The sequence below is a fragment of the Dermacentor albipictus genome, chromosome 3 (assembly GCF_038994185.2).
Source record: "Dermacentor albipictus isolate Rhodes 1998 colony chromosome 3, USDA_Dalb.pri_finalv2, whole genome shotgun sequence".
Classification (NCBI taxonomy): Eukaryota; Metazoa; Arthropoda; class Arachnida; order Ixodida; family Ixodidae; genus Dermacentor; species Dermacentor albipictus.
In genome coordinates, this window is record NC_091823.1 from 189,694,859 (window position 1) to 189,719,873 (window position 25,015).

Sequence of the window (25,015 nt, forward strand, 5' to 3'; positions counted from 1 at the left end):
GCCCGCTTTGGCCAGAATGGACATGGCTTCCTTGGAAATTCGACCTTTGGCATAATTCTTTACTGCCGTTTGCGAGTCACTTAGTACGACTTCGCATTCCTGTTCTGTGAGGGCTAGCGCAATCGCTACTTCCTCCGCTATTTCTGAGTGTTTGGTGTATACACTACATGTGGTTCTGATTTTTGATTCTGCGTCTATGACTACGGCGGCGTATGTTTGGCCATTCGCATATTCGGCTGCGTCGACAAAGCGCGCGTTTCTGTCCCTGCCGAATGAACGGAGCAGAGCCTCGGCTCTTGCCTTTCGTCTACCTCGGTTGTAATCAGGGTGCACGTTTCTTGGGATGGTTGCCACCGTAATGGTCTCTCTGATTTTGTTGGGGATTTGCATTTTCTGCCCGTGCTGGTTGTGGTACGTTATGCCGAGCGTGTTCATAATGTGTCTTCCCGTCGTGGTGGTCGACAGGCGTTCGAGCTGCGAGATGCGTTGTGCTTCGGCTATTTCTTCTATGGTGTTGTATATGCCCAGCTGAGTCAGGAGCTCGGTGCTCGTCGATTCCGGTAGGCCCAGGGCTATCTTGTACGTTTTCCTTATGAGCGTGTTAATCTTGTTCTTTTCCGCGACGTACCAGTTGTGGTAGGCGGCTACATAGGCGATGTGGCTGACAACGAATGAGTGGATCAGTCGAATGACGTTGTCTTCCTTCATGCCCGCGTGTCTATTGGTTATTCTCTTTATGAGTCTCATGGCGCTGATGACTTTGCCTTCGATCTTCCTCACGGTTTCACCGTTAGCTCCGTTGGCCTCAATGATCATTCCGAGGATTTTGATCTTGTTCACTTTGGGGATTGTGTTTCCGTCTTGGGTGTACAGGCGGATTTCCTCGTACTCCCGGGGTCCTGTGTAGCTCTTTGGTGGCATGCCTCTGCGCGTGGGCCGGTAAAGGAGTAGTTCGGACTTGCTCGGGGAGCATTTGAGGCCCGTTCCTTGGAGGTACTCTTCCACCTTGTTAATGGCCGTTTGTAGTGCGTGTTCAATTTGCCCATCACTGCCGCGGTCTGCCCATATCGTTATATCGTCTGCATATATAGCGTGGTGGATTCCTTCGATTTCGCGTAGTTTGCTGGGGAGACCCAGCATGACTAAGTTGAAAAGGAGCGGAGATATAACTGAGCCCTGGGGGGTACCTGCACTTCCCTGGGTTCGTTCTTCGGACTCGAGGTCGCCAACCTTGAGGGTGGCTTTGGGATCGTTCAGAAAGTCCCTCACGTAGTTGTAGGACCTTTCCCCCAGGTTCAGATTAGACACTTGTTTAAGGATCGACTCGTGAGCGACGTTGTCGAATGCTTTCTCCAGGTCTAGTCCTAGGATGGCTCTGGTGTTTCTTGTCTTGTCATCAAGGATCTGGTTCTTTAGTTGTAACATGACGTCCTGCGTGGACAGGCGGGATCGGAAGCCTATCATGGTGTGGGGGTAGGCTTCCGTCTCTTCTAGATGGCTGCTGATACGGTTCAGGAAGGCGTGTTCCAAGACCTTACCCACGCACGACGTGAGAGAGATTGGGCGTAGGTTCTCCAAACTCAACGGCTTTCCGTACTTGGGTATGAGGATAGCCTTGGACCTCTTCCACTGCTCCGGGATGCGGCCTTCTCTCCAGCACTTGTTCATATAGCCCGTGAGTTTGGTAACAGATTTGTCGTGCAGGTTTTTGAGCGTTTTGTTGTTAACCCTGTCCGGTCCTGGGGCTGACTTGCTGTTGAGTCCTTGGAGTGCCGTTCTGATTTCCGCCTCACTGAAGTCTTCATCTAACTTGGGACTAGGACTGCCAGTGTACCGGCCGTGCTCGACCGTCGGTCGTTGCGGGAGGTATTTGTCGCAGAGTTTCATGACGATTTGCTTCTCGCTCGCCACCCCTTTTTCTTTGTGCAGAAGTCTCTGCATGTCGGCTCTTTGCTTGGATTTGCACTGGGTTTCGCCCAGTAGGTGCCTCAGCAGTCACCACGTATATTTACAAGCTATGTACACAATGACAGACCACCAACTAATTGGTCTGATAGTCTTGAAGCCAGGCCGGTGGCCGGAGCTCTCGGGTCGGCCGCATTGGACGTCGCACTGGCGACGGGCTCGTTGACTGCTGCTGTGGTATGCCAGGAGACAGCGCCTGCGTACTAGGAGAAGGAGGCTGTAGCACGGCAGGCTGCAGCACATCAGGAGACAGCAGCTGCGGTGTGGCAGGCTGTAGCGCCTCAGGAGACCGCGGCTGCGGCGTGGCAGGTTGCAGCGCCTCAGGAGACCGCGGCTGCGGCGTGGTGGGCTGCAGCGCATTAGGAGACCGCGGCTGTGGCGTGGTGGGCTGCAGCGCATCAGGAGACTGCAGCTGCGGCGCTGCAACCTGCCACGCCGCAGGCGCTGTCTCCCAATGTGCTGCAGCCTGCCGTGCTACAGCCTCCTTCTCCTAGTACGCAGGCGCTGTACGCCCATCTGAATCGCACGCTGGAGTGCACGATTGCTTTGCTACAATTTCACTGTTGAATACCGCAAGGGGTCCACAAACACTGTAGCAGATGCACTTTCTTGGCTACCAGCACCTACCTCGTAGGCAGAGATTGCTAAGGAGGAAGAAATTGTCTCATTCATTGAGCCAGCCTGCGTGACTAAGGAGAAGTTCAGGCAGGCCGCCCTCGACGACAGTTGCCTGGAAACCGTCAAGTCATTCGTGCTGAGTTCCTGGCCGCCAAAGAAGTTCATACGTTGATACGTTCATAGTTCAGAAGAGGCGAAACCATTCTACGCCATTCGGGAAGAACTTTCTGTTGTCGATAACCTGCTACTGCGTGGAGAGCGCCTCGTTGTTCCGTCCTGCCTCACTGCTCAGATCATCAGCACCGCGCACGAGACTTATCCGGGTATCACGCACACGAAGGCGTGACTGCGTGAGCGGTTCTGGTGGCCACGAATGGATCAGCAAGTGGAAACGGCAGTAAAGAACTGCCATATCTGCCTGCAGGCAGATAAGTCCGCCAAAACATCACCAGCACCGTTGCAACCTGTTGAATGGCCTGAGCGACCGTGGCAAAAGCTTGGCCTAGACATTGTTGGTCCTTTGGAGCATGCAGCTTACAACAGCAGATTTGCTATAACGCTTGTTGACTACCATTCTAAATGGCCAGAGGTGTATTTTTGCAGCGAAGTGTCCACGAGCACCGTGAAAGACTTTTTAAGAAGTGTTTTTGCCCGTTAAGGCTACCCGGAAGAGAGCGTTTGTGACAATGGACCTCAGTTAACTTCGCGTAAGTTCACAACTTTCCTGCAACACAGAGGCATCAGTCTTTCACATTCTTCAGTATACTATCCCCAAGCCAATGGGCAAATAGCAATGGGCAACAGCAATAGCAAAATGGCAATGCGTTGCTACGGCTTGAATGCGGCGGCTCTGGATGCCAGTAAGTACACGTTGAACATCTGCTCCCACTGCTCCCATGGCAATGACGGACGGCCGGGCATCGGAAGGAAAAACGGTGGCAGAGCAAGCCCGGTGAAGCTCATGATGGGCGGATACGGACGGCGCAGCGGGGCTGGGGGTACGTTCACGACATCCTCGTCGCCAATGTGGTGTTGACTGAAAGTGGAAGTCAGACTCCAGCCGTCCCGAAGTAAAAAGCCGTTTATTTAGCATATACAACCAATATATATAATGAAGAACAGAAGCGCCCCATGGGGAATAAAGAACTGAAATGAATAACGAAACTGAATATAACAATGACCAGGAAGTCGAAAGCTTCTATGAAAACGTGGAATTGGCAATTGGTAGAGTGAAAACAAAATCCACTATACTGATGGGCGACTTCAATGCCAAGGTAGGCAAGAAGCAGGCTGGAGACAAGGCAGTAGGGGAATATGGCATAGGCACTAGGAATAGCAGGGGAGAGTTATTAGTAGAGTTTGCGGAGCAGAATAATATGCGGATAATGAATACCTTCTTCCGCAAGCGGGACAGCCGAAAGTGGACGTGGAGGAGCCTGAACGGCGAGACTGGAAATGAAATAGACTTCATACTCTGCGCTAACCCTGGCATCATACAAGATGTGGACGTGCTCAGCAAGGTGCACTGCAGTGACCATAGGATGGTAAGAACTAGAATTAGCCTAGTCCTGAGGAGGGAGCGGAAGAAACTAGTACATAAGAAGCCGATCAATGAGTTAGCAGTAAGAGGGAAAATAGAGGAATTCCAGATCAAGCTACAGAACAAGTATTCGGCCTTAACTCAAGAAGAGGACCTTAGTGTTGAAGCAATGAACGACAATCTTGTGGGCATCATTAAGGAGCGTGCAATAGAAGTCGGTGGTAACTCCGTTAGACAGGACACCAGTAAGCTATCGCAGGAGACGAAAGATCTGATCAAGAAACGCCATTGTATGAAAGCCTCTAACCCTACAGCTAGAATAGAACTGGCAGAACTTTCGAAGTTAATCAACAAGCGTAAGACAGCTGACATAAGGAAGTATAATATGGATAGAATTGAACATGCTCTCAGGAACGGAGGAAGCCTAAAAACCGTGAAGAAGAAACTAGGAATTGGCAAGAATCAGATGTATGCGTTAAGAGACAAAGCCGGCAATATCATTACTAATATGGATGAGAGAGTCCGAGTGGCTGAGGAGTTCTATAGAGATTTATACAGTACCAGTGGTGCCCACGACGATAATGGAAGAGGTAATACTCTAGAGGAATACGAAATCCCACAGGCAACACCGGAAGAAGTAAAGAAAGCCTTGGGAGCTATGCAAAGGGGGAAGGCAGCTGGGGAGGATCAGGTAACAGCAGATTTGTTGAAGGATGGTGGGCAGATTGTTCTAGAGAAACTGGCCACCCTGTATATGCAATGCCTCATGACTTCGAGCATACCGGAATCTTGGAAAAACGCTAACATAATCCTAATCCATAAGAAAGCGGATGCCAAAGACTTGAAAATTATAGACTGATCAGCTTACTGTCCGTTGCGTACAAAGTACTTACTAAGGTAATTGCAAATAGAATCAGGAACACCATAGACTTCCGTCAACCAAAGGACCAGGCAGGATTCCGTAAAGGCTACTCAACAATAGACCATATTGACACTATAAATCAGGTGATAGAAAAATGTGCGGAATATAACCAGCCTTTATATATAGCTTTCATTGATTATGAGGAAGTGTTTGATTCAGTTGAAACCTCAGCAGTCATGGAGGCATTGCGGAATCAGGGTGTAAACGAGCCGTATGTAAAAATACTGAAAGATATCTATAGCGGCTCCACAGCCACCATAGTCCTCCATAAAGAAAGCAACAAAATCCGAATAAAGAAAGGCGTCAGGAAGGGTGATACGATCTCTCCAATGCTATTCACAGCGTGCTTACAGGAGGTATTCAGAGACCTGAATTGGGAAGAATTGGGGATAAGAGTTAATGGAGAATATCTTAGTAACTTGCAATTCGCTGATGATATTGCCTTGCTTAGTAACTCAGGGGACCAATTGCAATGCATGCTCAATGACCTGGAGAGGCAAAGCAGAAGAGTGGGTCTAAAAATTATTCTGCAGAAAACTAAAGTAATGTTTAACAGTCTCGGAAGAGAACAGCGGTTTACGATAGATAGTGAGGCACTGGAAATGGTAAGGGAATACATATACTTAGGGCAGGTAGTGACTGCAGATCGGGATCATGAGAAATAAATAATCAGAAGAATAAGAATGGGCTGGGGTGCATTCGGCAGGCATTCTCAGATTATGAACAGCAGGTTGCCATTATCCCTCAAGAGAAAAGTTTATAACAGCTGTGTCTTACCAGTACTCACATACGGGGCAGAAACCTGGAGGCTTACGAAAAGGGTTCTACTTAAATTGAGGACAATGCAACGAGCTATGGAAAGAAGAATGATAGGTGTAACATTAAGGGATAAGAAAAGAGCAGATTGGGTGAGGGAACAAACGCGAGTTAATGATATCTTAGTTGAAATCAAGAAAAAGAAATGGGCATGGGCCGGACACGTAATGAGGAAGGAAGATAACTGATGGTCAGTTACGGAATAGATTCCAAGGGAAGGGAAGCGTAGCAGAAGGTGGCAGAAAGTTAGGTGGGCGGAGGAGATTAAGAAGTTTGCAGGGACAACATGGCCACAATTAGTACATGACCAGGGTAGTTGGAGTAGTATGGGCGAGGCCTTTGCCCTGCAGTGGGCGTAACCAGGCTGATGATGATGATGATGATGTTATAGACCTTGTGGAGCATAAACTTAGACCAGTAATACCTGACAGAAAGGTTATTTCGTAATTATGCCAGATGATATGTTTTCAGAAAAAGCGATTTCAGTCATAGAAAAGAATATACAGGCAGTAAAACTTAAGCCTTCGGCAGTTAAGCAACGTGCGGTTGACCTCCTGTCAAGACATAATCTTGAAATGGTTGTCTCTAATGTCAAGAAAGCAAAATCCCTCACCTTAGAACTGTTTTTCTCGGCGAAGACCCACAAGCAAGAAATTCCTTTTCGTGCTATAGTGTCAGAGAAAGCGGCGTGGCAGGTCTGTGTCACTAGTTACCTACAGAACTGCTTAGCTTCACTAGTTTTTTCAGATCACTTTTGCTTGCGTAATTCTCAGGCACTAGTTCAGTATTTAAGAGAGGAAAATCCTGGTGATGGTACAACTTTTAGTATGGATATCGAAGACCTGTATTATTCCTTGCCGCATGACGGGTTGTTAAATTCCGTAAATGAGTGCATTAAAGAACAAGTGCAAGAGTCGGCTTTTACTGACAGATGCGGTGTTTCCACAGGAGCTTTTCTAGAAATTATTTCAATGTGATTGAAGTCGACGCCGATTGGGTGGAGAGATGGCGTTTTTCTGCAGAAATCAGGCGTTTGTATTGGCTCAAAGGTTGCCCCTATTAGCGATATTTACCTGAGTAAGGTTGACAGCTGCTTAGAGAAAGCCTAAGGTGATAGCGTTATCAAGATATTTCGTTACGTTGATGATTACCTGATTTTCTGCAATAGGGAAGACTCCGATTCCGCTGCTACCTCAGTAGGTGAGCAATTTAAACTTTATGGAGGAGGATTAATGTTTACCAAGGAATTTCCTCAGCGACGTGTAATTCAGTTTCTTGACATTTCCTTGGACTTCGAACAAAATCATGTTTGTTGGCAGTACTCTCCAAGATCTTCGAAGCCGTTGCTAAACTTTCAATCTAAGCATTCCAAAGTAGTAAGAAACGGAATTGCCATGTCGTGCCTTAAGTCGTCTCTCACCAGGTCCTGCATGCACAAAATGAGCACCAGTTTTAATGCGCAGGTCCGGCACCTATTAGAAGCAGGTTATCCTAGCGTAGCAGTGGCCACTGTGGCTGAGCACCTAAAGAAGCTGGTTTTCGAGGGGAACGGACGTGATTACAGAAAGCAGTAATAGAAAAAAAAGAGTAGTAGCTGTTCCGTATATTCATTCAGTGTTGCACAGGATTAAAAATGTTGCAAGTAGATGTGATGTTAATGTTTCTTTCACTGCTACCAATGAGCTAGTTAAGATATGCACTGCCGTGCAGAGGAAAAAGGAGCAGGTAAAAGGCAAAAAAAAAAGACCAGATATTTGTCCAGTGAAGCACAATAAGAACAACAGGTTTACTGACTGTCGTATGGGTGTGGTTCGTAAAATTTCCCCTAGCTGTGGCCAGTTATACATAGGGCAAACAGGACGGTGTATCAATCAGAGGCTAATGGAACATAAAAGGTCGTTAACTGGTGGATCGCCTTCTAATCTTTCCATACATTGCCAAGATTGTAACTGCACACCAGAGTTAGATGAATGCGCGATATTCTACAGGCATAAGAATGAAGATGTGCATCTTATGGGGGAGGCATGGCATATCTATAATGGTGGAAGTGCGTGCGTGAGTCAGCCTTCGATTACTTTACATAAAGAAGAGATTAAGTGCCTTAACAGTCATCTCTCATGTAGACCGGCACGTGTACCCGACTGACACGTGGTGATACCACTCCTGAGTTTGTGCAGATGAGTTTTGTGTCTTCTTTCTTTTTTTGCGTCAGTGCTCCCTTCAGTTGATAGTTGGCGTTCATGTTGTCCACTTCTCTACTCTTGTGTCCTGTCTGCACGCTTCACCTCCTTTTTGCATAATGAATCCTTACTAACTAGCTCAGCTTTCTGTCATTCTAAGATTCGGGATGACGAGGGGTCAAAAAGTCGTTACACGGGCTTGATTAGGACCACAACCCAGTACAAATGACAGGGACAGGCAGATGCAGCAACATAAGGATGCATATAAAACAAACAATTAAAATATACAAAAATAAAAAAGATTTGCGCATAGTTAACCAAACAATGACCTCAAACATATTATAAGCACAGATCCAAAAGAAACTTAATTACAATGCATGGTGTTAATGTTAAGAGCAGTCGATGAATACACTATATTCCAATAAATGCAACATCAGCAGTAAAAAATAGAACATACAAGAAATATAAATGTGATGGACAGAATCCATCGGTATCAAAGAAAAAAAAGTAAAACAGGGATTAGTTCAGTAATAGCATAATAAAAGCGATTATATGGCATTAGCAAAATAGTACACTAAGTGTGAGTTCAACAACAACAACAACAAAAAAACAAAAAAAAAACGATGAAGGGCTGTAATTGGTATTTTCAGATATAGCAAGCTTCTAACTTGCTTCATTCTATGCAGGGTTCCAAAGCTAAAATTGTTACGAAAACGTAAAAGCTAGGAAAGCTTTTGAAGCAATGCCTGTCAAAATGGGGAACATCCAATGCCTTTTTTGTATACACTTGAACCTCATTATAACGAAGTTGAAGGGGCAGCCGAAATTGCGTCATCATTACCACTTATTGCAATATATGCCCAACGGGGTGCACAACTGTAAACAAGGAAATAGGAAGACAGACTTGCAATCCACGGAACTACTACACGGCCACGCATGCAATGAAATTTGAATAAAGTAACAAAAGAATCCTGCGCATGTGCAACACATGACCTGATGAGATAACCTTTGGATGGCTGCCTTCTGTTCCACTGTGATGGTCGTTCGTGCCCGCTTTCCACTGAGCTCGTCACGGTCAAACAGCATGTGGCACACAACAGAGCGCTCTGTTATGTGGTCGAGGAGGCAAGCGAACTTCGCCGTGCTGGCTTGATTTGGCTTGGCCGGCTCATGGCCTCCGAGATTGCCATTGCGATCTCTGAGGCCATGCTCAGCTGCTAGGTCGTGCGGTGTGGCACAGGGAAAGGGATAAGTGAATGCGCAGCCTGGGCGTGACCCCTGAAATTGCGCCCGGAGGTCTCTGAGGCCAGGCCCAGCAGCGACTGTCTGCGCGGCACGCCGTGATAGGCAGAGAGAAGTGAATGCACTAATCCTTTGCACCGCTGCGCATATAGACGTGCAGCTTGGTATGGCCCGTGCAGCCAGGCATGCGCAAGAGAGATAGCGGGAGGTCACTGGAGAAGTGTGATAGTGAGCTGATGCTTATCCTCAGGTGTGCAAGTTAGGCATGGCGGTGAGAAGGACCAGTCTTGCTCGACAATCAATTCCACCATAGTTATATTGCGCTTAGTTTTACACTGACAATATTAAGTGAAGGACAGGACGTGGACGAACGTAGCGCAAGCTACCAACTCTGTGCGAGTTGCGAGTTGTGAGATGTGAATCTGCGAGTTGGTAGCTTGGGCTACGTCCGTCCACGTCCTGTCCTTCACTTAATATCGTCGGTGTAAAACTAAGCTCAATATAACCATGAACGTTCACCAACTAGGCCCCTTCATTGCTTTACTAAACAAATTCGACATGGGGATGCAGGAGTTTTGAACTGCCACGACAAACGAGTACCGTACCCCACAGAAAGTGATGCAATCTGCATGCAACAGTCGGATATTTCTTTGGTTTCGGAGATGAATCTAGTTCATTATATGCATTAGCAGGACAATTTCACTTCATTAAAATGATGTTTTAAATACATGGATCTCTCTGCAGATTTCAAGCAGAATTTTATTTACTCCCTTCTATTTGTTAGTATTTCGTTACATCCTGTTTCGTTATAACAAGGTTCGAGTGCATAAACACAGTGCTGTGTTAACATACATACGAGCTCACTATGCCAACTGGCCCAATTTATTATGTTTCTTAGGCTTGATTCAATGTGCTAGATCTGCTTTTCTCTGTAAGGAAGCTGGCCTCGTCATGCACTTTAAACTAGTATTGGAGCTTGTGTGTTCTGTGATTATTATCCTTAGTAAACAATACAACCATTTGCACAGGCTGTATCAAACAAAAAGCCAAGTCTCTGTGAAAGGTCAGCCTGAAATTGACCGTGTGCTTTTCTAGAGTGAAAGATCTGCACAGTGAAGAAGTCACTAGATTATAATGTTATCTTTTAAGCAAAGCAAACCTTATCAAAGTTTGTACAGTGGTTGTCGAGAAATATGATTTCTCCTTCCCCATGTATTTACGTAGGAGCCCTCGAGCTAAGCTTCCTCTTAAGAGGTGAAGCATCACAGAAAGAGGTGCATTTTATGCAAGAAGAAATAAGAGAAACAGAAATATAGCAAATGATCCAACAAAATAAAATACGATAATTATAGTTTATATGTATAGGCACTAGTGGAGAAAGAAATGCAGTCAAAGGAGTTACAGTAAAAGATAGCATCAGTGATGTGGAATATACACGGTGAAAAAATGCACCCAATGACTGGTGACAGAGAGAGTGTTATCGGCATAAATTCAGAAGGAATGAAGTTCTAGTTATCAGTAGTACTAGGCGCAAATTAATAAGAATGTGCTTTTGAGCCCATACATTCACTATAGCAACAATCACGCTTCGTCTGAAAGGTGGATTGGTCCAAGTGGTTGAACTGTTGCGCCTGCACATGCGGTGCCGAAATGCAGGCCAGTCAAGACAAAACAACTTTCTCGCACAGCCTTGGTGCAAGCCTATGGTGCACCTGCACAGCAAAGAGGGCAGTTGCTGCCCTGAGCCATGTTGAGATGGTGACTTTGCTGGCCACTAGAGCATAAGGTCAAGATGAGACTGTTAACGTGGGGCAAAAGTGTTCGACAACCTAAAAGGAATGATCCTAAAATTTAAGGTTGAGGGGCTGGCACTTGTAAACCGTAATTAAGTGTCAAAACCTGATTGTCATTCAATATTAATACTGCATATTTTAGAAAGCCTTTCCTTAAAAAAAAAGACAAGAAGAGAGCGTGTGTTGTGTTGTGTGTTGTGTTGAGAGCATCTACAAGTACTGAAGCATGCATAGCAACATTTGGAAATATGGCGATGAGAGGTGCATGCCAGACATACAAGGAAAAAGATAAGGTAGTGACTACAGTGACGGGGCCCGGCACTTTAACATATGCACTACAGTGACGGGGCCCGGCACTTTAACATATGCACTACAGTGACGGGGCCCGGCGCTTTAACCTCAGCCCTGCAGTGACGGGGCCCGTCTCCTTAACCACAGACGGGACCGGCACTTTACGTCAACACTGTAGCGACGTCAATGGCCGCACTTCTTTCAAACATTCTATGCAAACAACTTCGAGCACTTCACGGCAGGCAGTGAACTTTATTAAGGTCCTAAGGAGCGACTCCGAAAGCCCCTTAAGAGGAAGGGGGCTGCCGCGAGCCGTTCCGACGTTGGGACGGGCAGGCCGTGCCTGACCGCCTCCTCCCACTCTTCTTCCGTGGTGAAATGACCGTGGTCCCGTAATGAGGGACACCGCCAGAGCATGTGTTCTAAAGTGCAGAATGGATCTCCGCAATCCGGACACCTGCCCCACACGGACGCGGCGTTAGGTTGCCCCTGTGATCCACCACAGCCGCCGCAAACCGGTCAGACGAACCGTATTGGGCGACGTCGACGAACGCGACCGATCGTGGATCGTCGGCGACGGATCCGAGGAGTGCGGCCGCTCGTGCCCGGCGTGTGCCTACATTGCGTTGCGCGTGCACGTTGCGCGGGAACGGCGAGACCGTGACGGCCTCCCGCGACCTCGCGTCGAGCACGCACCGCCTTTCCCTGACAGGTTAAAGTCCAGCGCCTCCAGGATCCGCCTCCCTGCAGGCGAGGAAGCGAGCCTGACAACCTGGACTATCTTCTGTGACCCAAGCTCATCGAAGGTGTTGTGGACCCCCAGCTGCATGAGCTTCTCGGTGCTGGCGCCTATGGGAATGCCAAGCACTTCACGGACCGTGGTATTTTATTCCAGTACTGTCCACAACACCACGTGAATTTCACGATGTCAGCAACTTCCTTGCAGTAATGGAATACATTGATTGCACACATACGGATCGAACGATCGCAATGGGTACTTGTCTATGAATGTGCAATCTTTTGCGTATGCACTGTAACACCTATGATGATTATAATAAAGAAAGAAAGTTCACTCTAATGGAAGGGGAACGGTAAAAACACATTAAAAAAGGCACGGCACATGTTCCTGCTTGTGTAGCACCAGACAATGAATATTCTACTGAATTAAGAAAAAGAAGCAGCGGGTAATTGCTCGCTTAGAAGACCGATAAACATGCAGTTCGATGAAATTTGAGAAATAATGATATTGAAGCTTCCAAGACTTTAGAAGAAAAGCAAAAAAAATTAAGACTGAATCATCGCGATGGAACATATCTCAAGTCACTGTAGGCGTCAAAGACCCTAGCTATAACGAAATTATTTTTGAACAGCTCCGATAGTGTCCATGCAACAATGGTTGCTTGCGTACTGTCAAATGTTCATATGCTGTGGCATAAAGCTCACGGCATGGTGCGAAAACGTGCTCGGAGCGAAAGCGATTGACATGCATGCAGACGCGAAGTCGGTCACCGCGAACCCGTGCGATCGCTGCATTGCAGCTTCATTCTGTTATGCTATATTTAGTTACACAGACAGCCATCCCACTATAAGAACATATTTCACATAGTTTTCTCAGCGATTGCTTACGTTTCACGCAAACCGGTTCGGTGGAATCGATTGCGGCGACCGCTCGCAGTGTCCCAGCTTACTGTACGTAGTAGGCAAAGAGATAGTGTTTGTAAACCATTCTGTGCTTTCTGTTTGTCCAACATGATTATTTTAAAGGTAAAATACTGCCATTTCGAGAGTACTTGCAACATTGTTCAGGAGGGCTGCCACGTAGTATGTTTATTTAGCCTTTATTTAACGCCGACGCATGTGAGGTGCTTCCGACAGATGGCAACTCCGTAAGTCGTCCTCGCCATAGAGTTTCCTACAAGAATTTTGTAGGAAACTCTATGGTCCTCACTCCCAATACCGACATCTTTATAGTGACGGCCCCGTCGGTGTAGTGTTGTTGTTAAAGCGACGGGCCCTGTCACCGTAGTGTGGATGTTAAAGTACCGGGCCCCGTCACTGTAGTGCAGATGTTAATGTGCCGGGCCCCGTCACTGTAGTCACTACCAAAAGATAAATGCATTTTGCTCAAGTTTACTCTCTGCTTAACACTGCAGAAAACCGTCGTTATAATGAAGCGAATCGGATGGCGGAAAAATTTGATATAAGCGGCAATTTGATAAAAGCAACTACCCAAAAAAAGCTAAGAAAGTAGAGCTGAAATAGCACAAATCCTCCTCCAATATCCACCCAAGTCACGCAGCACATTTTCGATCGTGATCAAGCCAGATCGGGATCGAATTTCTCGGTCACGGTGGGCTCCTTTATATAGGAGGCCATGTCTCGGGTGACTTTGGGCATGCCAGCTACACGGAGGGCGGTGTGGAGTAATATTTGCTTGTTCCACTTTGTGCACTGCTTCCACAGTGCCACTCGCCACTGTGAGAGAGTGCAGCAGGGAGGAAAAGTGTGCAGGGCAGGGAGGTGCTGCCATGAGTGCGCGCCCGCAGCTGGAACAGCGTGGACAGTGCACAGGTGGCGGGGCTGGCCACAGAGCCGGGTCGCTCTGTGTGGAGTGCCGCCGCTCCTTGCTCCAAGCGGTGCAGCTTATCAGTATGCTTTGAGTCATCAGCCTATTGCTATGTACACTGCACGACGAAGGAGTCTTTCAGCACTCTCCAATTACAGTACCCATGTGTTGCACTGGCCAATTCTAACATGCACCTGCAAATTTCCTCATTTCATCACCCCACCTGATTTTCTGCCGTCCGCGACTGCGCTTCCCTTCCCTAGCTGGTACCTATTCTGCAACTCTAATGGTCCACCGGTTATCTGCCCTGCGCATTGCATGCCCTGCCCAACTCAATTTCTTCCTCTTAATTAATGCCAGCTAGAATATCGGCTATCCCCTTCTGCTCTCCTTCCCATCTTTTGACATTACATTTATCATTCCACCGCTCTTTGTGTGGTCCTTAACTTGTTCTTGAGCTTCTTGGTTAATTACCCTTTAGGTTTGTAACACATATTGCACAGTTTTCTATTCAACGACAGTGGTAAGCTCCAGTGAGGATTTGGTAATGCCTGCTGTATGCACTCCAAACCATTTTTTCTGTAAATTTCCTTCTCGCGATGAGGATCCCCTGTGAACAATCGACTTAGATGAACAAACTCCTGCACAGACTCTAGAAGCTTACTGGCAATCATGAATTCTTTCTTTCTTGCCAGACTATGCATTATATGCTTGAGTGGTAAAGGCAAGGCGCAGAAGACCCGGACTCAAGAAGAAGAACACAAACGACAGGACCGGCGCCGGTTCTGTCGTTTGTGTTCTTCTTGAGTCCTGGTCTTCTGCGCCTTGCCTTTACTACTTCAAGCATGAACCAACTGGCCCAAGCAAGAGTTTTACTTATGCGTTATATGTTTTGGTTAGGGTCCTCAATCACATGTTGCAATTCATTCCCAGTTAAGAAACATTGGGAATAAATTGCAACAAATGATTGAGAACCTCAACTGAGCAAATGTAAGAGTAGAATTGAAGAATAATATGCAGAAGACAAAGGTAACATTCAATGCTTGAACTATTCCGGTCTAAAATGCACGCATTTAGGTTGAGACCGGGAGAAATTTTGAATTAAGAGATAATTTCAGTAAAGCGGCTTCATTATAACGAGGGATTAATGTACTGTAACAGTGCCCATAGTGCCACTCGTCCTGTAGATTTGACTGAACTTACGGATCGAAGCAATACAAACAAGATTATTACCTTTCAAATGCCAGCTGACGGAGCTTTGAGTTCCCACTTTCTTGAATAAGAATGGCAGAATTCATCAGCGCTTGCTGCAAAAAGAGCAATAAGAAATAATCAATTTCAATGTCTGTTGTGTTTGAGGCCAATGAGTGCCAACACTAGTCACCACTCACGCACTCACCATCAGCCTCTCACTTTCAAAAGCACTCAAATGGCAGAAATGCTAAGCCCCCCTTTACACCATTTCTGACATTTTGAACACATTTGTTAAGTAAGCATGCATGTCGCTTGCAGCATCGTGACAATAATCTTTGGTGAGTGCTACGTGAAGCAGGAAGGCCACAAACTCCCGTCTCCTCTTGGCACGTCATGATACCACCACAGTCATGTGTCTGACGTCATTGGCGGATTTGTTGACCGGCGAGGGACAAGAGCACCAATGTGACGCAAGCCAGCTGTGTGTTCCGAGAAGGCTGCCGATCGTGTGGCACTAATCTGTCTTCCGCCAAGTTTGCATTCAGGTGGTGTCACACGGCCAGAGGTGGACAGTGGACGTCTTCCCTTGCCTGGCTGACTTGTGCCACCTTCCCTGCACTCCGTGGAGCACAGCACGGCAGTGAGGTAGAGAGAGTGCCCGTGTGGAGGGAATCGAAGGCGAGCAAGAAGCTGCAGCGGTTGTGCGGTCATTTATCAAATACCTGTAATTTTGTTATTTTTCAGTCACTTCAAAAAATCCTTATGGCTGCATGTCCATTGTATATTGGTGTGTGGCCACTACTATAAAACAAATTGTCATGCTTGGAGTAGTTTAGAAGCCCTTAAACGGATTGTAAATGCAGCAACAAAGTCAGCCTAGACTGATACACCATTGTTAAATATAAAAGATGGCCTGTGACTGAATTGTCGTAAGAAAGGAAATGACCTTCCAATCATCTCAATCTCCTTACTTGTCCTTTGTGTTCTCTCGCATCATTTGCTGGCACAATAGACCAACTTTTCCAATCATACATTTTGACCACTTTCTATGGCAGCACTTCAAGCTTGTTCCACATGCGTTACCACTGAAAAAAAATAAATAAAGAATGCGCTTTTTTTTCTGCATTCCTCCTTGAACTCCCTCAGCAATGACTTGACCACAATTGAAGGGCAAGTGGGAAGCCTGCAATCCTTGAGTGGTCTTCTTGTTTAACAAAACTAGCTGCATAGGTAGTTTTGTTAGCTTAGTGGGAGTTCCTTAACACATCTTTACTTGCAAGTTAGTGCTTTTGTTGTGCCATCTTGCATTCTGTCCTGTGCGTGCACTATACCGACGCTACACCAAGTGGCATGCGTTTCTACATATTTGAAATAAAAGGTTCTTACACCTGAGCAAAAGCGTATGTGACGGCCACAAGTGGCTGAGAAATTTTTCTATAGCCAGTTTCAATCACCTCGTGATCGGGATCCAACTCCAAGGCCTTGTTGAAGTACATGAGGGCATCCCCTGGCCTGCCTTGCTCCAGGAACACAACGCCAAGCTGAAAGTAGTGCAGGCTTGCATGGTGTACCTGACATTTCAAAGGCGAGCAGGTGCGACTTGACACAGATGTGCTTTGTTTGGCTGCACATGTGCAACAATTTTCACATTGCACATGTAAAAATACTGCACATGTGCAATCTTTTTTCCTAAGAATTGTTTCAAAAGCTTTGGAAGTTTATATTCTATGCTGACTGAAATTTTTTTCTGTAACATGCAAAGCTCTTCTGGCCTACCTACACACACAGTCAAATGCAGCGTAAAGGTTTGAAGCATGCTTCATGAATGCCAACATTGTATTTCTTTAATTTTTGGAAACTTGTGCAATACGACAGGACAGCGCTTAAGGGTGTGTCTTCCTTCTGCTTGTGTTTGTTTTGTGGCCTGTTTACTGTCACAGTAAGTGCACTTCATCTGTTGTTGTTCTTTTGTGTTGACAAAGCAGCACAAAAAGGCGATTTACATTTTCACTGTGAGTGGAGCATTCGTCATCTTCGTGACCACCAAAGGCCGAACAGAGGCACAGGCACTCTCTTTGTTTTAGGAGGACTGTGCCCATTCATGTGCTCATCACATATTCACAGCACAAAAATTTCAGCCCTCATCCTGTCTATTCTCAGCTGTGTTTCTATTTTTTTTACACTGAGAATAATACATGTCTACTCAGGCCCTCTTTAATAGACAGCACCTGGCTAATGGTTGGCACAAGTGTATCTGTATGAAGTTTGTTCAAATGAAAGCAGAATAGACAGGACAGAGAATAAGAATGTATGGGCTTATCTTGCAAACCAGATAAGGCTTCAATACATTACAATGTTACTTTGTTTCTGAAGCTGTCCACACCTTATAGAAAACATCAGAGAGTAAAGCTGGCCAACATACATTGTAGAAGATGTCGGGGTTGCTGGCGTCCAGTGAAAGTGCTCGCTCGTAGACCTCCTGTGCTTCTTTGGTCCTAGTTGAAGAAATGCGTAAATAAATGTGATTTGTTTCATAGAAGGAAATCAATGCACGAAATGGGTGTAGCAATAAACAAGAATTGATGTAGTATTTAATATTGGAAAGTTACACAAATTCAAGGCCTAAAGGATTTCAGAATTGAAGCAGGCAAATCTAGTCCCCCCACCTAACTGGGATGCTTAGAATACCTCTAAGTGGTCCGAATGTACCGAGCCAAAAGAGCGCAGTAATACTGATGTGTGATATTTGCGATGGAACTTTAGTACAGTGATGAAAGTGGCTTTTGGTGTTTTGGAGCAGGCTTTGGAGCAGGAAGAATAGCAGTTCAGAGCAGTAATTTATGCTTTTGGAGCACAAAAATTAGCGCTTGAAGCAGAAATTTATGCTTTTGGAGCAAAAAGAATAGCAGTGTGGAGCAAAAAACACAGTTTGGAGCAGTAACTGATGGCTTACCTGCACGTAGCAAACTGCATCTGCAATTAATATGACAAAATAATCTACGTACTTTAAAAAATATCTGTTTTTATTATTGATCACATATTGCACTGGTTCATTTTAGTAAAGAACAGAAAATGAACACATTCTAAGGAAAACTCTCATGATATATTGAACATTCCCTTTTTTACGTATAATAAAAGCACCACAAAGAAATACAATTTAATGTCACAATAAAAATATCAGCTGAGCTTAAAAATTTAAACGGGTTATTTAGCATGAATAAAATGATACTCAATATCACAGTTAAATGTATCAGTGAGCAAATAAATTGAGATGAGTCCTTCACTGCACATTTTCTTTTTGATTCTTTAAGCTTGTGAAGGCTGCTTGTAAGTTTTGTTTTGCTTGCCCCTGCTTCAGAAGTGCTTATCCACTTTCAATTCATTAGTTAATTTACTCATAAAGTAAATGAACTAATGAACAAATACATTTCCAGCCGTATCTTAACTTCTAACCCACAAGTCCCCTGGTATAACTCTCGCATTAAATTAGTTTCTATTCGTAAAAAAGCGTATCTATCACTCAGCTAAGTTGTCGTCGAGTGCTTCTCGTTGGGTGACATACAAGGCGGCTTCTAACGAATATATTCAAGCGTGAAAACTTGTTAAGCGTACTTTTCTTGCTGTTACTCTTCTATCAATTCTTAAAACAAGTATTAAAATTTAGGAAAACAATTAGACCTGTGTCTGATAACTTAATCTTATTAGACGACTCTGCTCGGCAGCCTGTTCCAAAAAATGGTGCTGCAACTCACCTTATCGAAGCCTTTGTCAAAAATTTTTCGGGAGCTCTTAGTGAGGAACTTCCATAGTTACGTAACTATGATGATCCAGCCATGTTCCTAGTAATATTTCATACACCTGGTGTTGCTAAACTTATCAACAAACTCGGCTACAATTCTTCACCTGGCTTTGACTCAATTAACAATAAGTTCCTAAAGAACAGTTCCGCTTACAGTTCTATGATACTAACGAAATTTTTTCGCCAATCACACAACACAGGCGCTTTAGCTTATCAGTAGAAGGTTGGGAAGGTGATTCCGCTTCCAACATCTGGTAAAAAAAACATAGCAACCAACTACTGCCCCATCTCATTTGCCAGCACGTGTTGCAAACTGCTAGAAGACATTGTATTCACAAACCTCGTTGACTAAATTTCTTGAAGATAACACATTTTTTCACCTGCACAACATGGCTTCAGGAAATCATACTTATGCCAGACTCAACTGTATCCTTCACTCATCAGTTGCATCAAATTCTTGATTGTTCGTCCTGCGTCCACTGCACATTTTTAGACTTCACAAAAGCATTCGATAAAGTCTGTCAAAAACTTATAGTCCACAAACTAACCCATTTGAATATTGATGCTAATCGTTTAAAATGGATCGAATGTGTTCTTGTTCATTGCTCACAATACGTTACTGCTAACGGCTACAATTTACCTGTGTGCTGCTCTGTTGCCACCGGAGCGCCCCAAGCATCGGTTCTTGGTCCTTTATTGTTCTTAATATATATTAACGACCTTGCATCACAAGTAACTTCTAACATTCGTCTCTTCACTGGTTTTTTCATCTTTAGAGAAATAACGACAGATTTTGATACTGACCGTCTTCCATCGGACCTTGATACTATAATATCTAACTGGTGCAGTTTATGGCAAATAAAATTAAATGTCTAAACATATATGCATGTATCTAGGACACCTCACGTCTCTCAGGTATACTATTTAAATTACCTTCCTTTAGAACACGTAACTTCGTGCAAATATTTAGGAATTTATATTACACACGACCTTACCTGTGCACCTCACATCATTAATATCGTTAACAATGCTAACCGCGCTTTTGGTTACTTAAATCAAAACATTTTTAAGGCTCCACACTCTTCGAAATTATTGCTTTATAAAAGATCATTACGCCTGGAATTAGAATACGCTACATCAGTCTGGCATAACCTAAACTTAATTAATGCATCAGAATTAGTTCAGGTTACCGCTGCTCGTTTTGTTCTTTCGAATTATAACAGAACTGCCAGTGTAACAGCCATGAAAACTAGCCTTTCTTTTCCATCTCTTGCAGCTCCACGTAAAATTTCCTGTTTATCATTATTTCAAAAAATTTTTCCCCCTACAACACTGCGTGATGTATTCATTCATATACTCCACACTACGTATCTCGTCGCATCGATCATTCTTACAAGGTTCACTTCCCTTCTTGCAGCACAAATACATTTTCCCAGTCATTTGTATGTCGGACGTCACTAGAGTGTAACCACCTTCCCGTAAACATTGCACCCATCAGCGATAATTTCTCCTTTCGTGATGCCTTAACCAACATTACTTGCTAGAATGGGGCTCCATGTACTTGTATATCTTGTCTTGTTTTTGTAATAGCTTTTGTAATTGCTCATCGTATTCCTACAGAATTATTTGTCAAATTGTATTTTTATGTTGTGTTTTTTTTTCTCTTGTAATGCTTACTGTTGGAATTTACCTGTAACCCACTCCCCTCTGTAAAACCTTCACAGGCCTTGAGGGTATAATAAATGAAATAAAATATCATCAAGCGTTTTGGTATTAATGTAATGAGCAGTTCAGCATTTGTAAGCATCTTCTTAGCAGAATCAATCTCCATATGTTCATTCTCTTTTGCTTCGAGTGGGTCTTGGGAAGGCTCTAGGCTGCAGGCCCACTTTCTGCAGGCCCCTTTTGAATGCCCCGAGAACGAACTACAGGGGAGCTGCGAGCACCGCTCCCATCACGTCAGGGCATGGACTCGCGCTTGTCGTCTGGTACAGTCCAGGCACTTTCTGCAGTGTTTTCGTTTGTTTGCCCTCATTCTCTCTGCTTGTATACTTATGGCGGTCGTTTCAAATATATTTTTACGACGTTCTTGTTCGTGAAAATTTATTCAAAGAGCTTATTTCTTAGATGACAATGCAGCTCTCAAAGGCAATGCTACAGTGCCAGCCGAAGGAGTGCAGACCATAGCCCATTGCGGCTTTTGCATGCACGGATCAACAACCGCAAAAACATAGCATATAAGAATTCAGTTATGATACCATACTGCTGTGGTGCAACAAGTATGTCACAAACGCTGGCTATATATGACTTCTACAACAGTTACCTTGATTTTGATCAGCTAAAACAAGTTTGCTCACAACGAGTGGTTCATGGTATAATATCGAATTTTTTCATTTCTTCACAGAAATGCTCGGCACTAACATGAATAACACTGCGGTTTAGATTCTGCCAGCACCACTTGCTTCATTAACTGCTTCTCAAAATTAGGCAGTTCTTCACGTGTTTATATTAGGTGGCGGTAATTTGAAGTAAAGCTAATGAAGGCTTACAGCTATTTGCAGAATACGAAAAGGAACGTACCAATATATAAGTATTCCCTTTTCCATGCTACACGTTCAACTCACTTGTGAAATTTACTGGTGCTTGTTGCTTGAGGAATATACATGCTAAATCTGTTTGGTGAACTGACACAGGCTGCTCGGCCCAAATCTTTTAGTGAAATATGCCTTTTGGACCATATGGCTGCAGTCAGAAAGAAGTTGAAGCATCAATCATTAGTAATATGGGACATATCGAAGATGTCATAATTCCCTGGTGGAGGGTCAAAAATCAAGTGAAATACGTAAGGCTTGTGGTGTTTTCTTTATGAAGGTTTGCTACTATTTATTGATGTTACAGAATGAAATCTGGGAAAATTACAATATATGAGCCAATATCGCAATTTTTGTGTGTTGCCTCCATAGAAGAACATGTAAACAATGGAAACATACCGGACGCATCATCTGTCGTGCTGCGGCGAAAACTGCATTTTCTCCTCACCCGACCGTAACTTTATCGTGCTGCCTGCTTGCATTGTTTTGGCCCTAGCAGGTTCCTCTCCTCAAATACTTCTTTCCCCAGGATTCAAGCATCGGTACTTTCACTAGCATGAAACTAAGGCGTATTGAAGGCCTGAAAAGAAGTGCATGCATCATTCCTACCTGTTGAGTTTGATAAGGATATCTCCCCGGTTTATGTATGCTTGGATGTAATCCGCACGCATGCTGATTGCCTGGCGGTACAACTGAAAGAAAAACGTGAGCAAATTATTAAATGACACAGTAACTGGCAACTTAGACAAGATGATGCACAGGGCCAAACAAAACCTTGAGAAGTAAATTACAGCTAGAATTCTTGCAATAATGGAGTAGGCAGCATATGAGATTGTGTGCCATGAGGCTTCAAGGGTTCCTGAAATGATTTATGCCGTATCTAAGAGTACCATGTAGACATTGGGGTCGTTAGAATGCTCTCTCACAAGAATTTTGAAGGAGCTACAACTGGCTACACATTACACTCCTCCCAACTTGTATTGTAGGCTGTCATGCCTGTATCCTTCCTCCTTTGTGTACAACTTTATGCAGTGATGCAAGTGTCCAGTAGATATGAACAGTGGCTGTTCCCATGTCTCTTTCTGATGCAGTTATTATTTAGGTAGGGTTGAGTAAGTTCAACTGGAGAGATTGGAAGCAGTACACCTCAGGCTACTCCATTTCACTTATACTGCAAAAAATAAGTTTGCCCTAAAATAAATTTAAAAATATAATAACAGTAATAAATGAAAGGGAACACTTAAGACTGTACAGACACTCACGTTTACAGGAGTGAAAAAAAAAAAAAACGATACCTAACACTGAAGGTGAGTCACTGCACAGAATCATCCCTAGTACATTTTGCCCACATGTTCGTACTCATAAAGAAGTTATTCACTGCACTGACAGTTGTTTTTGTTACTGTCATGGTGGTGGCCTTGAAATGACATGCAGTGCGCATGTCTTCTGCAGCACTTTACTCGCTGCACACACCTGCAGCACACAAAAAAAAAACATGCATGACAGAAGAGATAGCCGCACCTGTGTTCATACAAGTTTACACCTCCATGTCCTGCTGGCCACCATTGCTAATGAATTATTATGTATGCATGTATCTGTTTTGCTGGGCACAGGTTCACCCAATAAGCAGTTAGTTGCATGACTTGTGGTGTGAATGAATTAATTCTGGGCTTTTACATGCCAAAACCACAATTTGAATATGAATAAATTGTATATGAATACAATTTGAATTTTGAGCACCTGGGTTTCTGTAACGTTCCCCAGTTGTAGGGATGCAGTCGTTTTTGCATTTCGCCCCCCATGTGCTAATGTGGTTGTTCACGGGCACTACAACGAGACAACATTAACTTCTGTCACATTCCCTTTCACTACTGGTACAGTCTGCCAAGCCTTTTGAAAGAAACTCCTTAGTCCACTCCTTTCCTTGAAAGCATGTACAAATGCATGTGTACAGGCCAAAACTGCAACAAACAATCCGCATTCTCAGTGTGAAGTATACCACTTGTTTGAAGAAATGCCTACATTTATTGCCATTGCATTTTTAGGTGTACAGGTAAACAAATTACTATGTATAAATACATTATTTTAAAAAAACTTAGCAAAGAAACAGGCTTGCCCATGGTGACATCATCCGGGAGATCACTCATTCGAGTGTAACGTAAAATTGACAGAGGTGGATGAGAACAATGGAAGTGGTACTGCTGCAACCTGTACTGACGTAGATGTTTAAAACTTCATAAGAATGAACATGGTTTATGCAGAGCACTTAAGTTTAGTCCTGGATGGCCTCAAGGACCTACCCTGATGACTCAGTGCTATTTGTATGCAACAGTAAAGGTCGTTTCAGGGTCCCTTGGTGTGCAAATTAAAAGCTGGCAACAAAATAAAGACCACAGATGCCACAAACAGGGTCAATTTTATTGATTTGTCATTAGGAAAAAAAAAATTGATATATTGCACTTTTTATGATAAGAATTCCACCAAAAGTACAGTGCTGTAATGGCCAACAGTACGTTAAAGTATGACAAATATTAGAGTAAAACACCACTCACACCATCGGCTTCTTCAAGACGTGAACTATTTCTTGATATGAGGTTGGCTAAATTCAGGAATACATTAAGATGATTCGGAGCTATTCGTGCCTTGTATGGCTCGCCTGGCTTTGGTCGAGGCAGCAAATCCTTGGCCTGCAGAGAGAGAGAAAAATAAACGCAAAATACGTAAGACAAGTGAGGGTAAATCTTGGTAAATGTCTCAGTTATGATTTTGAAACTCAAATGCTCAGACAACCTAAGCAGTATAGATTTCCACTCAACATGGCAATGTTCACAAATTTATTCCCGGCCTTTACCACTTATCCTTATGGGAACCTGACTCATATCATGCGAGAGGCTCCCATGCCCTAAAATTACCTGTTGCCAAGCGTGTGAAGAATACAGCCATGGATTGAACTGACAAAATTCAACAAAACTGTCCACAATATAATATACACCAAACATTTTTTTATATGGATAGAGCATGTATAGCATGGCAAACAGTACAGATGACCAGACAAGGAAAAAAGACAGGACCGAGGAAAACCGGGGGGAAATCGGCGGTTTTGCTGTGTGGCAGCTGAAAGTTCCAGATTTTCCTGGCAACATTTAAAAAGACATAATAGAAGCGATAGTTGCCTTTTGGACAAAAACATTCCATCTAAACAAGTGAAGTCGCTCACAGGAAGATGTATTTAAAATGAGAGCTGCTCAAAAATCACGTAACAAACTAATCTGTACAAATTACTGTTATCAGGCATTATTATTACATTTATTAGAAAGCACATTAGTAAAAACAACGAATAGAGATGGATATGTGTATTGTTTCTTTTGTTCCACACACTTTTTAATGACAAAGACAGTACAAAAAAATGGATGTGGCTTAGCTACGGTTAAGCCCAGGATGCGAAGCATACTAGCCTTTATTTTAGTTGTTGAACCACTGCTTAGCCTGGTGAACTGC

The 25,015-nt window shown here is 44.1% G+C and overlaps 1 protein-coding gene across 4 annotated transcripts in view; it reads right to left on the minus strand.

Annotated features, from left to right (window-relative positions):
- Tmtc3 (Transmembrane O-mannosyltransferase targeting cadherins 3) overlaps positions 1-25,015 on the minus strand; it is a 921,929-nt gene that overhangs the window by 97,518 nt on the left and 799,396 nt on the right. For all 4 annotated transcript variants that reach the window (XM_065440562.2, XM_065440560.2, XM_065440561.2 and 1 more), the window contains 5 exons: positions 24,070-24,204; positions 22,127-22,209; positions 17,550-17,622; positions 16,582-16,668; positions 15,167-15,240 (listed from right to left, as the gene is read on the minus strand). In XM_065440562.2, coding sequence (XP_065296634.1) covers positions 15,167-15,240; positions 16,582-16,668; positions 17,550-17,622; positions 22,127-22,209; positions 24,070-24,204 — 452 coding nt within the window. The remainder of the gene's footprint in view (positions 1-15,166; positions 15,241-16,581; positions 16,669-17,549; positions 17,623-22,126; positions 22,210-24,069; positions 24,205-25,015) is intronic.